Source organism: Globicephala melas, chromosome 14 (assembly GCF_963455315.2).
Source record: "Globicephala melas chromosome 14, mGloMel1.2, whole genome shotgun sequence".
NCBI classification, from domain to species: Eukaryota; Metazoa; Chordata; class Mammalia; order Artiodactyla; family Delphinidae; genus Globicephala; species Globicephala melas.
In genome coordinates, this window is record NC_083327.1 from 22,618,408 (window position 1) to 22,643,388 (window position 24,981).

At 46.1% G+C, this 24,981-nt stretch overlaps 1 protein-coding gene across 2 annotated transcripts in view; it reads right to left on the reverse strand.

Moving 5' to 3' along the window:
* Nucleotides 1-24,981, reverse strand: part of BACH2 (BTB domain and CNC homolog 2) — a 359,382-nt gene that overhangs the window by 17,810 nt on the left and 316,591 nt on the right. For both annotated transcript variants that reach the window (XM_030859506.2, XM_060283794.1), the window contains exon 5: nucleotides 3,453-5,045. In XM_030859506.2, the coding sequence (XP_030715366.1) occupies nucleotides 3,453-5,045 (1,593 nt within the window). The remainder of the gene's footprint in view (nucleotides 1-3,452; nucleotides 5,046-24,981) is intronic.

The window sequence follows — 24,981 nt, forward strand, 5'->3', positions numbered from 1 at the left end:
TAACCCATTTATGGGACTCTAACCCACAAAAATAAAAGCACCACCACTAAACATGTTCACAAGAATGTTTATTGCACCAATGTTTGTAAGAGGGAAAAAACTGGAAACCGGAATGTCTGTTGATAGGTGATTTATGAGTCAATTGTGATTTATGGGAACCAGGGATATTAAAGAAGCATGTGTCAACCCTACACGATTGACCTAGAGGCACGTACACAGTAGACAGCTATGTGCAAAAAGCAAGCTGCTTAGTAATTACATGGCAAATGGTATTAAAATAAAACCCAAACCCCTGGAGATGCAAATGTGTGTTTGTATATTGCTGTAGGCACAGAGAAAGCCTGCTAAATTTGGTATGTTAGGGGCTGGGTATGCTGTGATTGATTATTTTTAAAAAGGAACTTAAAAAAGCTGATTGTTGATACAGGACAATATTGTGCTTATTTAAACTTTCCTCAAAGCTGGCGAATAGTTAGGATGAGAAGTCAATGCTGGCGAGATAGGAGAGTTAAGAGGGTGTAACTAGAAATCAGAATATAAGGTAGGTTAACACTTTTCTTTTGATCTAACATTTTGGGTCTTTACAGAGGAAGGGAGACTGGGAGGAAGCCAGGACCCGTCAGTCTGAAGTACTGAACAGGTGGCTGGCTGGAGGTGGAAACTCTTCTTTTTTGAATTTTATTTATTTTTTGGCCATGCCGCACGGCATGCGGGATCTTAGTTCCCTGACCAGGGATCGAACCCGAGCCCCCTGCAGTGGAAGCGCAGAATCTTAACCACTGGACCGCCAGGGAAGTCCCCTGGAAACTCTTTTTTTGGTTTCTGGCTCTGGCATCTCTTTGGGGTTCACTTGGAAGAGAAGTCACCTGGAACCTTACACAAGAGCAGATCGGGGAAGAATCAGCCCAGGAGATGTTGGCTTCTGGATCAGTTATGATTCACTTTGTGAAGGGTTTGCCTTCAGTGTTATTACTGGAGACCACACTTCCACTGGGTCAAAGAAACTCCCCAAAGCAAAGTATTAACTCAAAGAGGAACAGTCATGCTAAGTCCCTGAGACAGTTCTTGCAAAACCTAATCTCTACTTTAGGAAAACTAAAAGGTCAAATTGGGAAAAAACCTTAGCTTCACTATAACAATCCTACCCAAAATGTACTACCGAGAGGGGCTAAATGTGATTCCCGAAATGACACAGAAATTTGGAAAATGTCTCTTCTTTCGAGACTGTTTAGAAATGCAAAGAACAGATCTATTTTTTAAAAGTGAAAATAAAAATATTTTTGAAAACAGCGGTATTTTTTGAGGGGAGACTAGTCCTGTTCATGACTATTTTATAGGTTGAATGGTTCTTCCTGTTCTTTTTTTTCCCTCCCCACCCACCCCAACCAGGGATCGAACCTGCGCCCCCTGGCGTGGACGCGCAGAGCCCTAAACACTGGACCGCCAAGGAAGCCCCAATTTTTCCTTTTCATCGATTCATTTAAAGCTGAAAAGGTCTAAGGTAGACAAGTGATAAGGCCCGAACACAGGAAAGACACATGTGCTCTTGTTGGCAGCATTTAGTTCCAAGAGGTGACTTTAAGTTCTCTTTGGGGACATTAGAGAGACAAAAGGAGATTTATCTGAAACTGACAGGTCCTTAAACATGCAAATGTCATAAACGCACACTCCCTTTAGTTAATGGTGAGGCTCCTCTTAAGGGAGAGATGTAAAGAAAACAAAGACTCAAAGGCATTTATCCTTTTCTGGAGACATCCTTGGCAAGGGAAATCGTTATGCCGATGGACCCAGCGACTGGGCTTCTGCATCAGGGGTGCCTATGAGTAATTTCAGGGAAAAAAGAAAACCTCCTAAATGTTGTGATCAGACGGAAAGAAATGAGTGAGGAAAGAGAACGCACAGCCTTTCACTGTTCTCACGAAACCTCAATCCTCTCAGGTCAGGGACACAGATGTGATGACAGAGATGTGAGTCTGGCTCGGGGCACTGAGCCCAACCCTCCATCCCAAACCTGAGGGGATACAGTGTATTCAAATAGCAATAGTTTCCCATTCAAATTTCCTTTTTAATGACTTTTAGCTAAATTAAATCCTTTCAGTATGTTTCTTTTTCCATCTTTGCCAGGCAGTAACAGAAGAGCGGGGACCGGGCTAGCCAGAAAAAAGTGACCACAGGGCACTTCTGTAGTTGGCACAGGAAGTTTTGGAATCTATTTTCAAAACATGCCCGATCTAAAATCTTCATGTGCTTCTCGCCAGCCTCGCAGAGGCTGAATAAACCGCACGTGGCTCTGTGAAAACCCACCTCACCCTGGGTGGCATTTCTGCTGTCTGGTTGGGTTAACATCCCTGCTTCACTAGAGGCTAATAACCAGGGAGTGCAGATGCGGGTGGAGGGCACTGGCATGATGAGGGCCACGCTTCATTTCCTCCTGTGTTTTTCGGAGAAGCAGCCCTCGGGAGGGACTTCTCACTGGGCTCGCTCTGTCCTGCTCCGGAGGCAGGTCTGAGACACAGGTGGCAGTCTCAGGTTGGTTCCTTGTCGATCAGCAAGACTATGCCAGAGCATGACACAGACACCCTCAGATCCTTCCGGGGGCCTCTCATGTTACAGGGGAAGGGGGGACATCTGAGGGCGTCTATTCTTTCTCTCCTTGGCCACGTGAGTCTTCCTCACGATGTGGCTGGCGTTGCTCCTGCTTCCTCTCCCAGCATTGGGAAGACGTAGATGGAGCCTTTGGGAATTTTTATCTAGAAAGTACTTTGCTTTCAGGGTGGACAGAAACCGCTACTCAACCCCACTGTTCCTAAAAATGACTCTCACCATCTGTGGGGAGCTTGGGAAATGACACGTTATACAGCTATGAGTGACTGACAAGGGTGCTTCTTCAGTGACACTGGGACTGGGACAGATGATGAGCTGTCCATCACCTGCTTCGAAATGAATGGACAAGGGATGGCTCCAGAGTCCCATCTGACAAGGAAACTTAAAGGTGCCGGGAAAGCACCTGTTTAGTGTGGCTCTCTCTAGTTTCAACCAGTCAGTTTTGAAAGCGATTCTATATTTTCCTTCACACTGAAGAGGCCAGGGGCAAGGATGAGGGTGAGGGGTATGGCATCCTTTCAAAGCAGACGGACGGGAAGGAGAGGGGGGCGGGGATCGGGAGCGCCTGCGCACGCTTTCAGGCATTAGACTGACTGTTTTCACTAGGCACTTTGCCTCTGCTTGTTGAGTACTGAAATCTCCATAAAATTTCAAGTGCTTTCTAGGACAAAGTGGTTAATTTGGAATCGCCTGGAAGCCTCCTGCCTCTGCGGATGAGGGAGACAGTCCCTTTACTGTAACCTTTAATCTTGACAAACAAGAACAACCTGGCAGTGGTGGGGGGCAGGGAGAGTCCAGATAAAGGACTGAGGGTGGATCACATGCTTGAATTTAGTCGGGTTCCCTACCTCCTGGCCCCTGTCCTGCACAGGACACGACTCACTGTCTGCTTCGGAGAACGATCCGGATTCGTCGCTGGAGTTGGTGCCGTAAGACTGCTCACATTTAATCTGGGGTCGGACTTGGTTGTACATTCCATCTCCCATCAGGCCTGGTTCCTGATGTTCTGTGGCCAGGAATCTGGCTCCCTGGGAACAGGGCGAGGAGGAGAACTCGCAGAGAGGCAGGCTGCAGGGTGAGCCCCCGCTCCCGTCTTCGGCGTACGAGTAGGAGGAACACGAACTCGAAGTCCGAGTCCTGGCCTCCAACGGGGGCGAGCGAGGGCAGACTTTGATTGGCACCGGGCAGCTGGTGTTGGGCCGCATCCTTCCTGGCAAGTGTTCAGCCATCAGCCCACCGTGAGGGTAGGCCTGTGAGCTGGGGAGGGACTGGCCAGTCCCCACCCACAGGCCCTTTGGCACCGGCTCGGAGAGGTCTTTGTCCAAACCGCTTACCCCAGAGTACGAGTGCGCCGCGGTGCTCACTTGGTCACAAGTGCTGGAGGAGAAGATCACACTTCTCCGGTCCAGCTCTCCTTCCTGTTTACAGAGCGCCTCCAACCCAGGCCCCTTGAGGGGGGACCCCACTGTGAAGCTGGACGCGTCCTTCTGGCCCATGTGGGGCTGTCCGTAATTCCCTGGGAAAGGGGCGTAGTCACTTTTAAGGTCACCCTGAGTGATCCCCTTGTCAAAAGGGCACGCGGAACTCCTGGCAAAGTGCTGCTGAGAGGTACCGGGCAGGCCGGACAACTCCACACTTTTTGTTAGGCTGAACAGAGACCTTAAGCAGGAGGGGGAGGACGCGCCCCTGGACCTCTCCAGGCAGGCGGCCCCGGCAGGGGGGGCGGGGGCGGGCGCGGGGGCGGGGCGGGGCTGTTTCCGGTCCATTTCCACGTCCCCGGCTCTGTCTCTGACGTCAGGCTCATCTCCAGACAGGCAGAGCGTGATGCTCTCTTCTTCGTTCTCTTCGCTGGGCGGCTCGCTTTTAATCTGCCCCATGGCAAGCCCCGGCTTGAGGCTGTTGCCAGAGTTCTCTTCACCGAATGTGCTTGCAAAACCTGAGGTACTGTGTGATGATGCGTTATAGACATTCTTGGTACATGCAAGCTGGTATTTCTTGTATCTGGGGTACTGCGTTAATGCGTCCTTTGCCGCGCTCTCCTTGGTGTCCGCGGGCACGTCGGACTCCGGCAGCAAAACTTCTTCCTTCTCTGCTACTGGGATGGCAGTGGCCTCAAAGCTGATGGGGTCTGGAAGCATCTGGTCCCTGGGGCAAGCCATCTTGGCCGTCTCCGAATCCATCGTCTCCTCCTCCTCTTCTTCTCCGGCGCTGTTCTCACGGTCCTCGTGCGGGCGCTGGCACGCACCGTCCTTTCGGCACACAAACAGGCCATCCTCGCTGTTCAGGAGCTGGGTCTGCAGGAAGCTGAAGCAGGAGTCCTCCAGGTTGTGCATGCGCAGGAACTCGGCACAGCGGATGACCTCGCGGATGTTTTCTCTGCTGAGTAACAGCTTGGCGGTGTAGGCGAACTGCAACAGCGGCCCAAACCCCCTGGCCGTGACCTGCAAAACAAACAGGGGAATTGCCGACCGTTACCATCAGCACTGCTATTGTCCCGAATCCCTCAGCTGAAGCAAGATAACCAGACAGCGCTAATGTCCCAGGATAAAGACTGCAAAGGAGCAATTAATCTCGTCCTGGGTCAGCAGTGATTCTGCTTCCAGTAATTAGGGCCTGTCTCGTGCATGCCAGTGCTCTACTCATCACGACACACAGAATTGAAAATCATCAGGGTCAAGTGGCTAAACAAGATGACAGTGGGTTCAGTGTTTACACTAATGAAATATCCTGCCAAAAATGCACGGTAACAATGGGAAGCCTATTAATTTCCCTCCCCATCCATCCTGTTGAGAGCCACTGTACGTCAGGAGTGCTGTGATACTTCTCACAGCTCACTCGAGCCAAAGAAAGCATTATAGTTTTCTCGTCAACTGCAGAACTAGCAATATGGCCCTGTTAGAAACCGGAAAGTCCACGGGGTTTTGAAAATAGTTTTTCCCTCACAAAGTTAAAAAGAGACGTTGAAAGCAACTCCTGTGTTTTGCTCATTCATCATGGTTGCTAGTTGAGATGTTCCAGTCATCACGTCATATCCCATCTTACAATGATACTAGAGATGACAGTCCAAAGCAGCGTTCTCAAAAAGAAATTAACTCCTGGCCCCTAAAAAGGGTGGAGGGTGGTTAGAGCTAAACAAGCCGGCTGTCATTTAAATGGCTGAAGTTGTTGAATGGCACAGGACATGGGCAACTCCTTCCCTAATTATAAGCAGCAGCTTTGCCAGGCAGCTGTCTTCTTTCCTGGTAAATCTTCAGGGGCTGAGCCTACTGTCATGTGCCGCTTGTCCATTACACATTTTCTGCAGATTGGAAACGTGCTATTTATGCACAGCTTGTGTACACGCGCATGCCTGCACGCACACACACGCTGAATGACTTAGACCATTAGAAATATGTTGCCCAAGGCCAGTTGTTCTTTCGAATGAAAATGGATTAAACTTGCCGGTGTTCAGGGCAGGCTTCCTTACCCTATACACAGAACCCACGCATCCTCTATGTTCTTGCAAGCACTGCTGACCCTATAGGGAAGGGAGGGGAGGCAGGTCCATGAATCATGTGTACAAAACAAATGAAAGCAGAGGTCATGGGGTCCTTGCTGGAAGCTACAGTAGCAGTGACTAAAAAATATCTGCTAGGGGAATAAGTGCAGAGCGAGACGAACCCGCAGGCTTTGGAGCTGACTGCCACGTGGATTGAATTCAGGACAGCAAGCAGAGCCCAAACTCTTGTGAGGACCTATATCTGCTGTTCAAGATTCAACGCAGACATCAACTCTTCTGGGAGCCCTCTGCAAACTGCTTAGAGAGCGAATGACACCATCCTCTCAGCCCCCATATGCCTTCCCCAAGGGCAGTGCTCATTTTATATCACTGCATTCTAAGGGAATGCCTAGTAAGGGAAATTTCTTAGATACATAGCTGAATGGAATTTTAATTGTTAATATTTTTGAAGTACTTTAAATACAATTCAAAAAAAAATTCTCCATCAGATACTGAGTCCTGAGATGTTTGGTTTAAAAAAAAAAAACACACACAACGAAAACCCATGACTGCAAGACTCACATTGTAGTTCTACAATGGCGATCATTGCCATCTCTCTTTATTGTACTTAATTGTGTCAGTTTCTACCGGTAGACAGCAAAGCTTCTTCAGATGAGGGATTGTTTCACTTCTCTTTGTAACCCTGCACCTAAGGAGGGTCTCTAAACATCTGATAAAAGCTTGTATATTACTGAATATGTCTGAAGTCTAACTGTGTCCCTAACATACAACTATAGTGTCCAGAAGGTGACAACACACTCTGCTCGGTGAGTGCTGTCTCAAATTACTTTTGGAGCAAGGCACTGTGTAAACCAACAAACTATACCAATTAATCAATGGCAGGCAGGGGTGCTTATTTGTCACGTCCCTTAGCACCTATATTGAAAGGGAGTTCACCTGACCTATGCTTTCATTTTACTAAGCTGACATGGCAATAGATTCAGCAAATGTCTTTTTAATGTACTTTTCTCCCAGGAACCTATAAAAGGGAGTGTAAGGTAAGGAAGTGCATATTGATAAGTAACCAAAGAAGGTTGATGACAATGTCACAGGACCCATTTCTTCATTGTAGCATGGCTCCACCACAAAGAGAAAATGGCAGAATCAAGGCAGAGCTGACCCCTCCATCAGTAAGCACCTTCTGCTCCGCTCCTAGGCAATCTGCCAATTGTAGAGTGGATAATACACATCTTGAGTTTTTGTTGTTGTTTTTTTGTTTTTTTGCGGTACACGGGCCTCACACTGTTGTGGCCTCTCCCATTGCGGAGCACAGGCTCCGGACGCGCAGGCTCAGCGGCCATGGCTCACGGGCCCAGCCGCTCCGCAGCATGTGCGATCTTCCTGGACCGGGGCACGAACCCGTGTCCCCTGCATCAGCAGGCGGACCCTCAACCACTGCGCCACCAGGGAAGTCCCACATCTTGAGTTTTGGCAGATGCGCTCGTTATACGGGAAATCGGGGAAACTCATCTTGATGCTATTTATGTTTTTTTTATACAGTCCTCCTCATACTCTCATCCCCATTTCTTTTTTATTTTGATGCGGTCTCAGTAAGCTGTACCACTATCCCCCGCTATGGCTGCTTTTAAAGAAAATTGCTAAAGAAGCTAAGGGACACGCTTGAGGATCACTAGAGCAGTCCTGGGCATCACCACCTGCCTCATGGCAGCAAGGAGCTGCAGAAAGCTTCTCCGCTCAGGGCCAAGCTAATACTTAAATGTATGAGTGGGTCCAAGGATGCCAATAAGCACAGTCTCCACATCCCAAATCAGTTCATTGATCCTTTGGGGGCTCAGGAGACATGATGAGCTTGAAATGATCGTCACATGGTCATGAACGAGTCATGAATAAAAACAGGGTCGTAAAGTGTCATTCAATCCCAGGTCAGAGAAAACGGTGTCCTCACCATGGAATTTCAAGAGTCCATAATTAGCTCTTCCCTCCTGCAAGTTTAAACCATGCTTCATCATATTTAATTCTGCTAAATTTTGCTCAGCTTCTGCGCGCAGGGCTTTGTCTAGAGAGTCAGTTACTATTCACCAAGCTCCCGCTAGCACCCAGCACCGTGCTAGCTGGTTCTCCTAACGCACTGGAAGGCAGGCACGATTGCCGGTGTTTTGTAGACAAGGAAACTGAGAAGCAAGGAGGTGAAGGAGTGCGTCCAAGGTCCTAGAGCTAGTAAGTACAGAGTTGGGATTTCAACCTAAGTGCTATGGAAAATGGTTAAGTACAAGACTCAGCCTTGTGCTCAAGAAACCTACAATTTAGCTTTGAAGAGGAGATAAGAACAATAAGTTAATTTTCAGGAACCACGTAAATCAACAATGGAAAGGCAAGATGACATGATCAGTTGTCAACTAAGAAATCCTGACCAGTTCAGGAGAAGAGGAGACTGCTGAAGTCTGTGGGATCCCTTGAAGCAGGGACTTGTAAGCAGGACACCTGGAGTGTACTGAATTGCCCCCGACTGGGTCCGATCGGGGTCAAGGGTTGCTTCGATACAACGGGTACCTTCTGAACTGCCACTACTGTCCCTTCCAGGAACCCATCTCTGGTGCATTTCAGCCCAGTTGCAATAGCTCCAAATACACAAAACAGAAAGTGGGTGCCCACCACACATGCAGGCCAGTGTTAAAATAGGCAGTGGCTTTCTAAATATTGGTTTAGCCTCCATCTTGAGTAGCTTGCACTGTCTTTCCATTTTGAGGAATCATTTAAGCTCACGTACTCAGAAAGCAAATATCCAGGTACCGGCGTGAACCTGCATGTTTATGAAACTGGGTCCACAAGCCTGCGTGGTTATTTACTTTCTGTTTGTAACAAGTAAGGCTCTGATAATGGGAAAAATAAGAGGGGGTAGGAGATGGAGACTCACCCACAAAACTAATGACCATAACAATGTTATTTAAGAAGGTAATGATCGGGGCTTCCCTGGTGGTGCAGTGGTTGAGAATCTGCCTGCCGATGCAGGGGACACGGGATTGAGCCCTGGTCTGGGAGGATACCACATGCCGCGGAGCAACTAGGCCCGTGAGCCACAACTACTGAGCCTGCGTGTCTGGAGCCTGTGCTCTGCAACAAGAGAGGCCGTGATAGTGAGAGGCCCGCGTACCGCGATGAAGAGTGGCCCCCGCTTGCCACAACTAGAGAAAGCCCTTGCACAGAAACGAAGACCCAACACAGCAAAAATAAAAATAATAAAAAAAAAAGGTAATGATCATCAAGTTACAGTGGAATGAAGTGATGAGAAACAGCAAGCCAGTCCCAGCTCACTGGTATTAATGGAGCTGTGTTCCACTGCTCTCAGGGAAGCAGACATACCTAGGCTAAAAATGACCGGTCAGGAATGGCCTAAAGGAATGATAAACAAATGCAAAATACAGTATTAGGGGCACCTGGGATAATAGTCTTGCATTTTGAATGGAATCTTTTGGTTGAATCATTCTGAAGAGTGTTTTTTTATCACATTATGGTTCCATAATGTGCAATATACCTTGTGCTACAGATGAGACTGGCTCATGTACTGGGCAGAATGGAGGGTGCCCTGGGGGACTAAGACCCGTGAGAGGTCAGGAAGTAATCCCGCCTCGCTCTCTGGCTGCTCCCAAGGAGGCGGTGACCTCATCCAGCATTCGGCACACACAAGGCGAGTGGCTCTGACCTTTGGGTTTAGGGCCTGAAAGAAACAAGGTCAGACTACCAGACTCGTGCACTGTGGTGTGAGTCCACATGCCACTCATGGGTTGAAAATCTGACCCACTGAAACTATGACCCTCCACCCTTTGTTCCCTTGGGTTCTGATGTATCATCTCTCTGCTGTGGAAGAAAGGAAGATGAAATGATGAAAACGCAGCTGGCAGAGGGCACGCTTGGGTGCTGTTTGCAGAGCCGGGGAGCTCACTCCCTCAGGACGTGGTCCGTGTGCTGCTGGACAGAGCTTGTGAAAGGAAACTTCTAACAGGTTTGTCACTCTAGATTATTACAGGGATCAGGCATCTGGGCTTCAGGCATAAACTGAAAACAGGGTTTGGGAATATTTATAAGTCTTGGAACAGCATTTTCTACTCAAGCCATGTGATGAAGGTCTTCTCTGCTGGTTCTGGCAGTGTATATTCATGGCTGCAGCACTGAGCCCATCTACCCGAGCCTGATGTGATGGGTCAGGAGATCTGGGGACTGCGCCCCAGGAGAGGGGTGGCACGCTGCTCGAGGTCCCATAATCACAGCCTTACAAAACACGGAATCTTTTATTTTTAGCAACATCATGTCCTAATGGAGCTGGATCTCTCCTACACTGCTGGAGCAGGCGAGAGGAGGTAACAAAGCTATGCCGAAGGGCTTTTGAAAACACTGACTTGGGTCGTATTTGCACAGCAAGGCACTTGTCAAATAAGGAAAACAGCACCAGTGACAACTCACTCCTCCCTTCCACCTCCACAGTGCACTGCATCCCATTCTGCAGGCTGAAGACTGACTTAGCGATGAGGCATCGCTTCCAATCTTAATTTTCTATAATTAATATCCATATTATCACTTGTTTCTCCCCAAAGCAGCATGCTCTATAAGCATACTATATTCAGGATGTATTTGTTAAATTAACCTCACTATTTCAACAAAGCTCCTGGTTATTTTGGTACTAGTTTTAGTCAATGATACAGCCAGACCAAACAACTTGTTTCCATTCCTAAAGTAACAATACAAAAACTAAAGCAAGTTGATTATATGTACAAGTATATAATTTCATGCAGTGGGTTTAAAAAAAAATTGTGTTAGTGAATGTGGCTTAAAAGCATGAACTTAAGTGTGTTTTCTCCCCTGTGCAGGCTTGAATTTGCAGCCACAATACAAAGTTCCTCTCTTTTTTGTAAATCTGTCCCTGAGATTCTCTATGTGATCATTCAGTCATTACTATTTTTTGTTTACTCATTCATTCACCAACCATGTTCTGGGCACTGACTGGGCACTGGTGCACTGTGTGACATCTGAGGGCACCAGCTTTCTTCGATTCCAATTCCAGCTCTATGATGTACCAGCTGGGTAACTTGGGCTTCTTACTTAATCTTTCTGTGCTTCAGTTTCTCCAACTGTAAGACCAACAGTGCCTGCCTTGTAGTAAAACCTATGGAATAGCTTCTAGCATTGAGTAACAGCTATTATTATTGCTGTTATTACAAAAATGAATAATATATAGTCTCCTTTTCCAAGGAACTAAGAGGGTGACCAGAGAGACAGATGTTCAACACAAAGGTCTACAATGTAATCGAAGTATGTAACAGGTATTTGCAGGGTGCTAAGGCAGGACCAAGCTGGGGGTAGTAACTCCTAAGAGTGTCAGCGTAGCCTTCCTGGAAGTGGTGACCTTTGCCCCAAGTATTGAAGGCTGAGTTGAAGTTCATTAGAATAAGTCAAAGAAGGGCCTGGCTCACTCCCTCATCTCCTTCAGGCTCTTCCTCAAATGCTACTTTCTCAGTGAGGCCCTTCCTGGGCCTCTAATCACAACTCCCAGCACCAGGACTGGCTACATGATTTGCAGGATCCAGTGTGAAGTGGAAAGGTGGTCCTCTTGCTTGGAGATTCAGAACTTGAAGATGATGACAGGGTCCTTCTGAGCAGGGGACCCTAGGCAATTGCATAGGTCGTAAGCCCTTGAATCTGGCCTTGTCAACACACATTTGCTACCTATGCCCTGCAGTTGAAATGGGCTCTGCTCCCTGATCTCAGTGGGGTGATGGCATCCTAGGGTAGAGCCAGTGAACTCCAATTGAGTGAAACTCCACAGGCTAGCTGGCACAGCTACTGGGATCAGCAGTGTAGGTCAGCGGTGACTGGCAAGATCATGAGTATCTTGGACTGAAATACATAGTCAGGCCACGAAGGTACTTTTTGGTTGGTGAAAAAAAAAGAACATCATGTAGGTTAAGTGGACAAAGCCCTGCTGGAGTCTCTGTGATAGAGTCATCATCCCACACTTGAGTCAGTTCACAGATCCAGGAACTCCTGAGGAAGGATCCTATAATTATCCAGGTTGCCGCTATGATTTCTTCTGTCACAAGGGTTTGCAGAAACATACATCTGGTAGTTTTCCTACATCATGAACTAATACAAACTTTTTTAACTAAAAAACTTTAACAAAAAATTATTCAAAAACTGTTTAGATCAGAACCAAATCTATCTATATATCCTTCTCTGCCTATCTATGAACTAAAGTAGCACTAGGTTAATACAAATGTAACAGGACAGTTTTGTCTCTTAGCCTCATGCCCCACTCTTCTTTTGTTTCCTCCCCACTTCTATTGAGAAATAATTGACATACATTCCTGTATACGTTTAAGGTGTACAGCATGATGGTTTGATTTACATATGATTACCACAACAGGTTCAGCCAGCATCCATCTTCTCATCTAGATACAGTAAAAAGAAAAAAATTCCCCTTGGGATAAGAACCCCTAGGATTTACTTTCTCAGCAACTCTCCTATATGTCATACCTACTCTCCTAATGTTCCCCTTTCTAATGCTGAAGATGGGAGTTTTTATTTTTTTATTTATTAAATTTAAAAATATTTAATATTTATTTATTTATTTAGGCTATGCCAGGTCTTAGTTGCAGCATGTGGGATCTTCATCGTGGCATGCAGGATCTTTTAGTTGTAGCACGCAGACTTCTTAGTTGTGGCATGCATGCAGGATCTAGTTCCCTGACCAGGGATCGAACCCAGGTCCCCTGAACTGGGAGCTCAGAGTCTTACCCACTGGACCACCAGGGAAGCCCCTGAGGCTGGGAGTGTTTTTTTTTTTTGCGGTACGCGGGCCTCTCACTGTTGTGGCCTCTCCCGTTGCGGAGCAAAGGCTCCGGACGCACAGGCTCAGTGGCCGCCCAGCCGCTCCGCGGCATGTGGGATCTTCCCGGACCGGGGCACCAACCCGTGTCCCCTGCATTGGCAGGCGGACTCTCAACCACTGCGCCACCAGGGAAGCCCCGAGCCTGGGAGTTTTCAAACTTTGTTTCCCAGGCTCCTTTGTCAGGTGATTTACTCTGTCAATAGGGGGCACTGGTGGGAGATCAGAGGTAGGAGGAAGGAAGCTGTGGTTCCCATTTCTTGTTCTCTTTCTCTGTCCTTCCCTGGTGGGGTGTCTGGAAGTGGTGGTCTTCTCCCCAGGTGCAGCCCCTCCTGCATGCTCAGAGGTCCCTTTTATCCCTCCAGTCCGGGGAGTGAGAGCTGCTTCTGTCCATCACTAATGACTGGGTTAAGTCTCCTTCCACTTCCTGTTCTTTCAGTTTCCCAGCACCTGTGTAACCAATTCGCTGTCTTACACCCCCTCTATTTGAAACACCTGTCATGGTTTCTGTTTCCCTGACTCAGTCCTCATCCATTTTACAGACAACGAAGCCAAATGAGGTGAAGCCCAGAAAGCTCAGAAAGGTGAAGGGATCGTCCCAAAGTCACGTGTCTGGTCAGCCAGGGCTTCAACTCAAGCCTTCTGACTGCAGAGTTCAACTCTCCTGCTCCTTTCATACCAGTTGCTGTCTCTCTGAAGTAAACCAGAAAAGGAATGATATTTCATATTTCAAGTTTTATTGCACTCTCTAAAACATTCACTTTTATACAGCTCTATCCAAAGAAGTCTGGCCAACTGAATGTGGTACTTCCCGGGTAGGAAGAAGGGTGAATCTCACATTTGGTTCTATCGTTATTTACATGATTCAGATTCAGCGTCTAGATTTCTCCCAAAGAATGAAGCTAAAAGTGCTAAGTCCCTTTCCTGCCTGGTAAAACCTCGTAAATCTAGGGAGCTCTTCTATCGCATAGGAATTTGATAAATCAGCAGCTTCATTTCTTGGAATCTGGGAGGCATCAAAGCAGAAACGCCTTTCTGGCGGGGAGCCATGTGGGACCAAAGCTTTGTTCCAAATGAGAAGGGCAGCCTGATAAAGCTGATGTTTAGGGGGCAAGTCACGTGGCCTCTGCCTGTGTCAGCTGGCTCAGAATTATCAGGAGGCTACGTAACAGCTGGAACTGCCCCTGAGGTATTTGGTTGTCTCAGGTTGATGAGAAAAGGGAAGGGGAAGCAAGCATTCATTATCGTCTTTCCTGGGAACTGGCAACACCTTGGCCCCGTGGAACCTTCATTTCACCCGGGTGATTTTACCCCTCATCTCACTCCTTCATGTGTGGCCTTCATTATTTTCTCATTCAGCTACAGATGGTTATATTTCCAGGTAAGCGATGGGCAAAAGTCCTATGTGATTCAAATGTAAGGTACTGTATTCATATTTACTCTAAAAGCATACAATGAAAACAGAAAGTCTCTCTTCTGAAAGATTATATAATGAAGCTCACGGAGTAATTTTTAAAAATTCAATTTCAGTATAACTGTAGATCTTAAAATAGGTATAAGATAGTAGTCACTTTTTACGTTTTTCAGTGTAAAATGAAAGTGAAAAGCAACCCACTCACTGGTAATGTAGTAAAACCTGCATCTAGGTTTACAGTTTCATTTGAAAAACCACCTCCAACAGAAAATTATTTTCAAAACGATTTAAAAAAATTACCTATTTTCCATCTGAATGACCCTCTCCCCTCTTTCAGGAAACCAATGATCTTCGTAGACAAGAATTTTCTTGAGTCAAGGTTTGGTTTTACCTCCTAGACCCCTCTAGTCCTTTCAAACCAACCAGCAACTGTTTGATGTTCAACCAGAAAACACAAAGCATTTTTTAACGCTTCTAGTCTTGAGAAGTTCAATTCCTCATCAGAACCTTCTAATGCTTCTTCCTATTAAGCCAAAATTCCCATCCCTGAAACCTAACCAGTTATGAGCCCCTCTCCCCTCCTCATTGCCCCCCTCCGAAACATCTTGAGTTTGACGTCCCCAGCAGATACCTGGACTGAGTAAATGCTCTAGTCACTGAAACAGAGGACAGAACGGTCACCTCCCTCCATCTAGAGCCTATTTTCTATGAATGCAATGATTTATTTCATTGCCACTTGTTACTTATGGTGCTACCAGTTACCATCTCTAAGCTTTTTGTTTCTAGCACATGCTACTGACAAGCCACGTGTCCATTTTAATCTTGCAAAATTGATTTCTTGGCCCAAGAGTGTATACTTGTCTAGATATTCAGAAACTGTTTTTTTATTATATAAACTGTTCTCCTTTTCATTTTTTTGGCTGTGCCCCGCGGCATGCGGGATCTTAGTTCCCCTACCAGGGATCAAACCCGCACCCCCTGCAGTGGAAGTGTGGAGTCTTAACCACTGGACCGCCAGGGAAGTCCCTCTAGGCAAACTTTTAAAGATCCACTTTCTTCCTTTTTTTGAAAACTATAATGCCATTGATGCTTTGCTGGGCTCCACAGTTTCTCAAAGATTTTGACCTTAACAAGTTGTACCATCATTATGCCTATTTTTTTTCCTGTACTTTGGGATCTTCAATTCCTCCAGACTGGGGGCTAGGCGTTTTCTTCTACCTGGGGTTTCCATTTCTTTCTCCAAGTTTTTCTCAGTTTTCCATCTAATGAACATTCTCCATGGCATACAATACAGAGGTAACTCAGGGCTCTTTGTCATCCTCAATACTAAATGCTCAGCCCCAAGAAGCAGCTGTTGGGTTTCCTCGTCTTCTTGCTCCACAGAGAACAATATATTTGTTTTCCTTATCTGTCCCTCTTTGAAAGGTCTCCACTCATTTGGGGCTTGGGTTTTCTTGATACTGTTTTTGTGGGTCCATATACCTTTTCATAGTCATTCATGTTTTTCTACCATTTAAAAAAAAAAGAAAATTTAGCTAAACAGAGAACTGCTGGCACAATTACCCTCCTTTGTTGAAACAAAAAAGGTCCTCGTCTGAACTTTGTTTTGGGCATTCATAGACCTCCTGAGTCATCTTTCCCTGCATATGTGTAATTTCTACATTTCTCTTATTTAAAAAAATCTCTCAAATGGTCATGAACCCCAAACTAGAAAACTCCTAAAAGAAAACACAGGGGAAAAGCTTCATAACACTGGATTTGGCAATGATTTCCTGGATATGACACCAAAAGCACAGGCAACGAAAGCAAATACAGACAAATGGGACTACGTCAAGTTTAAAAACTTTTGTGCATCAAAGGACACAACAGAGTGAAAATGCAACTTATGGAATGGGAGAAAATATTTATGAATCCTATATTTAATAAGGGGTTAATATCCATAATATATAAAGAACTCCTATAACTCAACAACAACAAAATAATCAAATAATCAGATTTTTAAAAAAGGCAAAAGACTTGAATAGGTATTTTTCCAAAGGCGATATATAAATTGCCAACAAGCTTATGAAAGATGCTCAACATCACTAATCATCAGAGAAATACAAATCAAAACCACAATAAGATGTCACCTCATACCCACTAGGATGGCTACTATCAAGAAAGGAGAAAATAAGTATTGGCAAAGATGTGGAGAAATCTGGAAGCCTTGTGCGGAGTTGGTGGGACTGTAAAATGGTGCAATCGCTATGGAAGAAGAGTATGAACATTCCTCAAAAGATTAAAAATAGAACTACCATTTGATCCAGCAATCCCACTTCTGGGTATATATCCAAAAGAATCAAAAGCAGGAGGTACTGTACACACCCATGTTCACAGCAGCACTGTTTACAGTAGCCAAGAAATGGGAGCAACCCACATGTCCATTAGTGGATGAATGGATAAACAAAATGTGGTGTATATATACAATGGAATACTGTGCAGCCTTAAAAAGGAAGGAAATCCTGTCACATGCTACAATATGGATAAACCTTGAGGTCATTATACTAAGTGAAGTAAGTCAGTCACAAAAAGACAAATACTGCATGATTCCACTTATATGAGGTACCTAAAGTAGTCAAATTCATAGATACAGAAAGTAGAATGGTGGCGACCAGGGGCCGGGGTCAGAGGGGAAGGGAGGTGGTCCTTTAATGGGTTATAGAGTTTCCGATTTGCAGGGTTATGAGTTCTGGAGATCTGTTTCATAACAATGTGACTATTTTTAAAGTAAGATGAATGCTTGATGGACATTAGTATAGGACACTTAAAAATGGTTAAGATGGTAAATTCATGTTGTGCTTTTTAAAATCACAATAAAAAAGTCTTGAAATATTTTGGACTGTGCAAAATCTCCTCTTTGATGGTCATGTTCTCTAAAATGATATGGTCTCTTCTAAGGTTTCTCTCATGTATACTCTTGTCAGTTCCTTTTAGTTAGTCAGTATTAGGACCAGAAGAGCAATTCTATTCTCAAACTCTCTACCCTCTTAAAGGTGAAACTGCCGATAAGGCACATCAATGATCACTCAGGTATTCTTTCTATTAGTTGAAGAGAATTCTGATAGCTATTTATATAGCTATATATATATAGTTCCGTATCATGCCTCTCCTTTGCCCTAATCTTGTAAATGGGAATTGGAACATGGAGCTGGTAATCGCTCTGACTCTATAACCCATAAAGAACTCCTACTATACTATCAGTTTTGTTTCTCTCTTTTCTAATCTCTTCCTAGTGCTCTTTTGAAGGCTCCTGCCTTCATGTTTCTTGACTTACTTACAGAGCTTCTGGATATACGGTGCTGCCCTGCTTTTCTTCCCAGTTGGTGACATTTTTAATTTGAATATGGAATTCCTTCTCAGCCATGTCTCAATGTGATGCCCTTTTGCTCACCAGGTTACGTGGGTTACCTAAGAAATTCTATGTATCACCCTGGCAACAATCTCCAATTCAATTTAATTACTCCTGCTTCACTCACTGATAGACAGACATTGGAAACTGTAAATATTGCTTCTGTCTTCCCCTTCTCCTTGGCTTATCCAATGATTCACCAAATACTTCTCACTTTCACATCAATGTCAAACCTGCTTGCTTCTGTGATAATTGGTGTCATGAGTTGAGCAGGATATTCGTTTCCCTCCCCCTCCCCCCTTTCAGTTTAAAGCACGAGACTTATGCGCTGTGGGTTCTCAATAACTATTGGTTGAACTGAATTGAGCTAACTCTAGTAATGCCTGCCGGGGCAAGCAGAGGATTTGAGTCCTTCTTTCACATGACAATCCACCACATATTCGAAGACATCTGTCGTGCCTGGTTAGGGAATCTTTTTTTCCTTCAAGAACTAAAGTCATATTTTCCATCTGAAATGAAAACTGAAGAACTGACAGATCACACATCTCTTATGGAAAATGTTATTTTCTTCTTGACCTCTGGAAGCAAGTGGGTTTATTTTTTATTTTATTTATTAGTTATTTATTTATTTAAAATTTATTTTTGGCTGCACTGGGTCTTCATTGCTGCATGAGGGCTTTCTCTAGTTGCAGAGACCGGGGGCTCATCTTCTTGAGGTGTGGTGGCTTCTCACTGTGGTGGCTTCTCTTGCTGTGGAGCACGGGCTCTAGGTGCGCGGGCTTCACTAGTTGTGGCTTGCAGGCTCTAGAGCGCAGGCTCAGTAGTTGTGGCGCACAGGCTTAGTTGCTCTGCGGCATGTGGGATCTTCCCAGACCAGAGCTTGAACCCGTGTCCCCTGCGTTGGCAGGCAGATTCTCAACCACTGTGCCACCAGGGAAGTCCAGCAAGTGGGTCTACATTCCACTAATACCCCAATCGCCATGAGGACTCTGTGCCACCAAGGGAGGATCACTGGTCTTTAGTGGGGAAAGTAATCTGACCCTGACAACTTGGGCAACTCTGCTGCCATTTCCCCTTTCATTTGCAAAACAGGAATAAATAAATAGGGACATGCTGAAGAAATTCAGATAATACACTTGAACGGCTTTTGAGACACAAACACTAAAAATTCTAAGAAGATGTGTATCGTCTTTTCAAGCAGAGCTTTTCCATTTGCAATGGAAGTGGGTGTTACTGTGGCTCACAGAAGGAACAAAGCTACAGATTTTGCCTTATGGGTATGGTATCCAACAGCAAGAGAAGTATTTCTACCGTCTTTAGTTTCCTTCATCTCAGTCCTTTACTAACCACCCTAAAACAGAAGTCAAGGCGTGCTGACTGGGTTATCCAAGGCTGTACGGTAAGCCGGGGTAAATGCATATATGGAAACCAGACGTTTTGCCAAAGGGACTGTATACTTCTGATTTCCACTCCCCTCTCCTGTTTCCACAGTGGGCTCTGCCAATGGGGAAGAGTCAATGCTGATGCAATGCAGGCACCATCTGTGCTCTGTGAGGACTTAAACAGCGGCCATCAACACAAAGCTTCCCTATGTGAGCTGGACAACGGCTGCCCTGGAGCCGAAGGACTCGCAGACGGAACACACAGCTCTGTAGAAATCAGGGCTGCAGGAATCGTTAGGACACAATACCCACGCTCCTGGATGGGAGCACGAAGTCAAGTCTGTCACTCAGCCACTTCCTCTCCTTTCCCCCTATTTCTCATCTTTTCTATGTGTGATTCCCGACGTCAAGGGAGGGAATGAAGAGCAAGCCGATTCCATCCATCAGCGTGGCCAGGGCTGCCGCACAGGCTCCGGACGCGCAGGCTCAGCGGCCACGGCTCATGGGCTCAGCCGCTCCGCGGCATGTGGGATCTTCCCGGACCGGGGCACGAACCCGTGTCCCCTGCATCGGCAGGTGGACTCTCAACCTCTGCGCCACCAGGGAAGCCCAGGGCTGCCGTTTTTGCCTGGATCTGCTGGGCTCTGGCCCTGTAGCCTTCCACAGCCTTCCCTGGGACACTAGGGCGCCAGACTTGCAAATGACATCAAGGGGACAGGGAGCAAGCTTTGCTGAGAAGGGCAGTGTGCTGGGACTTGAGACTTCTGGGGCATGAAGGCAGGGGCCTGTTTTGGACAGTGGTGTCATCTCTGGTAGCACTGCTGATGCAGGTGAGACAGAATTTCCACCAATGACTGGGTGGCTGTATCCAGTTTCTGTGGGGCTGAAACACACTTTTTATGCTAACTCAGGGAATGGTGAGAAAAGGAAATAAGTCACAGGTGCATCCAAAAATGCACCTTGGAGGCTGTTCTGGGCCACCTATTTTGAATGTGGCTTGGAACTGTTACGAAAGATCTCTTTACTTACAGCTCCTAACTAGGGAAACACCTTTTCTGCTATTAATAAAGATAACCAAGCATCCTGAAAACAAACTTTTGTTTTTTGACAAACACCAACTCTCAAGAACAAAACAACGTGTTTTGTTTTGGGTGAACCAAAGTATTTCTGAATATACCTTTAAGGATGCGAGTTGGAGCTTCCCTGGTGGCGCAGTGGTTGAGAGTCCGCCTGCCGATGCAGGGGACACGGGTTCGTGCCCCGGTCCGGGAAGATCCCACATGCCGCGGAGCGGCTGGGCCCGTGAGCCATGACCGCTGAGCCTGCGCGTCCGGAGCCTGTGCTCCGCAACGGGAGAGGCCACAACAGTGAGAGGCCCGCGTACCGCAAAAAAAAAAAAAAAAGGATGCGGGTTAAGGCACCAACAATACTTGGGGGTGTTCCAGTATTTTGACAGAATTTTAGTCATCGAAGTTGGAAATCAGAAACCTAACAAACCATAATGCAAAACGAGCCCTCCAGTTTCCTCGCACTATTACAGTAGGAAATACTTGACTCCTGGCAGGGAGGACCCTCCACAGCAGACTATCAGCAGCCTTCCAGAGCAGCGGAGCTCTGGAAACCTCACCTAAGCTAGCAGGTGTCTGGGCAGCACTGTCATTTCTATTTATTTTTCTTTTTTTAATTTAATTTATTTATTTTTGGCTGCATTGGGTCTTCGTTGCTACGGGCGGGCTTTTTCTAGTTGCGACGAGCGGGGGCTATACTCTTCGTTGCGGTGCGCAGGCTTCTTATGCCGGTGGCTTCTCTTCTTGCAGAGCATGGGCTCTAGGTGCACGGACTGCAGTAGCTGTGGAACGTGGGCTCAGCAGTTGTGGCCACGGGCTTAGTTGCTCTACGGTATGTGGGGTCTTCCGGACCAGGGCTCGAACCCGTGTCCCCTGCGTTGGCAGGAGGATTCTTAACCACTAGCACTGTCATTTCTTTAACAAGCATAGGATCCCAGGGCTTAAGAATCTCTAGGTAGAGTCATCATTGTGGTAAAAATACTGATACTCAAAGCAAAAGGGAAAACTAATACCACTTCTCCACTCATGACCTCTCTCTTCTCTGTTGATACCATCTTTCCTCTCTCCTGCACCTTGATGACCTTTCTGGATCCTCAATCCCAGGGAGGCTGGAGAGTCTTTGGGTAAATGCTCCCGACATGGACTGTGTTTCCAGCAGCAACGCCCTGCTTTAGAAAGCAAACTATTTATTTTTTTTGGCCACGTGGCATGTGGTATCTTAGTTCCCCAACCAGGGATCGAATCTGCACCCCCTGCATTGGAAGCACGGAGTTTTAACCACTGGACCACCAGTGAAGTCCCTACAGAGCAAACTTAATTCTCTTCCATCTGATCTTCCAGATTGCCCCCCAACTGACCCCCCTTTCAGTCTCATCTCCAGTTATCCTCTTGAGCCAGACCGCCAGCCTTTCTCTGGCCTTCTAGCATTCGCTCAAGCTGTGCCCACTGCCTGGATGCATTCTTCACTTTGCTTTACTGATTCCAACTGTACCTGTGACATCTGTGGAGGACAGGGGAGGGGGTGTCCATCAGTATGGAATGCAAGGCCAGGGGAAACCCTTGCAAAGGAGGTGGCGATTAAACTGGACACCTCCCACCCACCCACCTGGACAACAGCTACTGCCTATAGACCCCCAGACCTTCATTCGCATGAGTGAATTCAATCACATGAGTGCTGTTTTGCATTGTTATCTGAATGTGGTGCCTTTTAAAACAATTCTATTTTATTTACAATGTTGTGTTAAGTTCTGCTGTACAGAAAAGTGATTCAGTTATACATACATATATTCTTTTTCATATTCTTTTCCATTATGGTTTATCATAAGATACTGAATATTGTTCCCTGTGCTAGAGAGTAGGACCTTGTTGTTTATCCACTCTATATATAATAGTTTGCATCTGCTAATCCCAAACTCCCACTCCTGCCTCACCTCCACTTCCTCCCTCTTGGCACCCACAAGTCTGTTCTTTATGTCTGTGAGTCTGTTTCTGTTTTGTAGATAAGGTCATTTGTGTCATATTTTAGATTCCATATATAAGTGATATCATATGGTATTTGTCTTTCTCTTTCTGACTTTCTCTGCTTAGTATGATAATCTCTAGGTCCATCTATGTTGCTGCTAATGTGTTGTGCCTGTCTTGATGAGAAATTCCTGGAGGTCTACTTTTCATGTGCCACCTGCGTGTATTCTAATAAAGTCTCACAAGTCTTCCTGCGTTGTCAGGAAGAGTTTGTTACTTCTTCTCAGAAGGCATTAGCATTACACATTTCAGAAGAATTAACAAAAGGTCACATTTTCATGTCAATTAGATGATACAGTATTCACAAAAGGCTAAATGATAGGAAATCATTAGACCACAGAGCAGTGCTGGGGCCATGAGGATTTCTGTGTACATCCCAGGTGTCTCACACAAACAAGATGTGAGTCAATAATCAATCCAAAAATATTTACTCAAGTATTTGCTGTGTTGGGTGCTGAGGTGAATTTGAAAGAAGCAAAAAATAGTCTTACCCTGGAGGAACTCAGGATGTATTCCAGAGAATACAACTATCCCATAGTTGCAGAGAATAATTAAATGTTAAACGATACATTGTTGAGACTCCTGGTACAACAGATAAAGTGCGAGAAGAGGCATGGGTATGGGCTGTCTGATAGCACTAAGCTTGAATGCGAGCTGGCGGAGGACAGGAGAGCACACAACCCATACCCTCAAATACTGTGACCCTGACCTTGGCCAATGTCAAAAACAGCCTCATGGCTGTCTAGGAAAGAATCTAGGATTTAACACCCTTGTCTGTTTGAGAGAAACCAGTGTCCTCCGATCCATTTGAATGAAACTCCAACTGGATCTCGTAAAAGGGACGCCAAGGTAGAAACAGAAACGATCTGTTGGGAGAGGCTAATGGTGCTTAGAAAGCCACAGAGCACAACAGCTGGGCTTTCAGAAGAGCACCCGTATACCATCGCCGTAGAAGCTGCAGGAGCTGGAAGTTGGTTTGAAAGTGAAGGCTGGGAGAGTTAAGCGGACGAGCAAAACTGTCTCTTCCTTAGCACATGCTAAGTGAGACTCACAGGATTTTACAACTGCGGCATGGGGACACTTCTAGATCAGCCTGAGAAAAAGCAAAAGCAAAATCCACTTTTATACTAAAGCAGGAAAAACGACACAGCAGGGAAGATATTTCAGAAAGTTAAACAGGAAAAAAAGAATATAAGGTAACGAAGCAAAATGGTGAAATGTCTAAGAAGCAACTGCAAGAAGAAAAAGAAGCTGGGCGGGGTCAGAGTTCACAGGTAGTTCCAGGGGACACTGAGAGCCACGGAGGCCATGTGAAGTCCAGTGTCCCCCTTGAGGGCATGCTGTCCTGCCAGCTCTGGGAAGGGGTCTTGCGCTGCCCTGTTCCCAGCTGTGCCCCTGAAGCAAAGCACTGCCCCCAGCCAGCTCCAAAGACAGTTCTACATCCTTACTCTTGGTGGGAAGAGAATCCAGTTTGCCCCTCACCACAGTCACAGAGCGGACACCAGAACACTTTATCTGGCATTTGGAAGGAAAAGAATGTCAAAGGGGCTTTTATTGCACCTGACCAGATAATTAGGTAATTAGCACTGCTGACTGATAGGGTACATCTACATGCATCTGTATATCTCTAGGGAGGCATATTTTCAAAAACGTACTATCAAGTGCTTTTTATTATAATTTTTTTTTTTTTTTCCTGGAGAGCATTTCATTTCTCAAAAAGGATGCCAGCCACGTTTCCTCTCCACGCCAGTATGGCCCTTTTTCGCTTTGTCAAGCTGGACTGCAAACAGAGAAGAAGCGAAGCTGTTTCTAATCCCCCATGGATCTTACAACAAGCCCTGAAGCACGGGATGGCTCCTTTCTCCCCGCCAGGCGCCCACCTTCGGGTCGGGGCGGTGGTGTCGGGGGAAGCACTGTTTAGGAATGTGGTCTTGCTGAAAAACAGAGAATACCAGGAGAGGTAGCACGAGGACACAAGAGATGTACAGATTTGGGTCGCAGGGCAAGTCAGAGAACGAGAACGAGACAAGGGGAAGCCAGTTGCCTCAGAAAACGTACGTGGCATCTGAATGGTGTACTTTTGGGGGGAAAAAGGGAATTTGGAACCTGTCATTTGTTCATCACACAGAAAACATTCTTAGCTGATCATAATGAAAGAAACCTAAAAAAAGGCCATTTAATTTGTTCTTCGTTCATCCTGGACGATAACATGACTTTATGCAACTCCTCAATCTGATTGCTAGCCCATCACTAAGTCTGTGCACAGGGAGGATTCACTCTGATTAGGCTTTTCCTCCTGCATGCTGAATTTCCTTCAGCTTTAAGAGGAAGAGTGGAGTAAATAGTCTAAGGGATTTGGTGCACTTTTACTTGTATAGTGTTAATAACACTTTAGAGCTGGCATCTCCCGGTCGATTTAGTTCACCTTCGCCACTCAGTGATACGGGAGCACCTGCGTCAATCTGGCCAGCGTGCAGCCTCACGTGGAGACCAGTGGGTCCCAGTTCCACCACAGTCTTAGCAGGAATAGGTGTGTGAGCTGAGGATTGTGTCACAAGACGAGGCAGTGAGACAAGGCAGGTCTCCCCACAGGGGTTCACGATATGGGAAGCTTCTGGTGACCACCTTGGCAATGTAGGGCACAGGCCCCCTTATTCCTTTACCAAATGAATACTGACCACCTCCCATAGTTCCATAGAGTCTCAGGTGCTGGGGGGGTCAAATAATG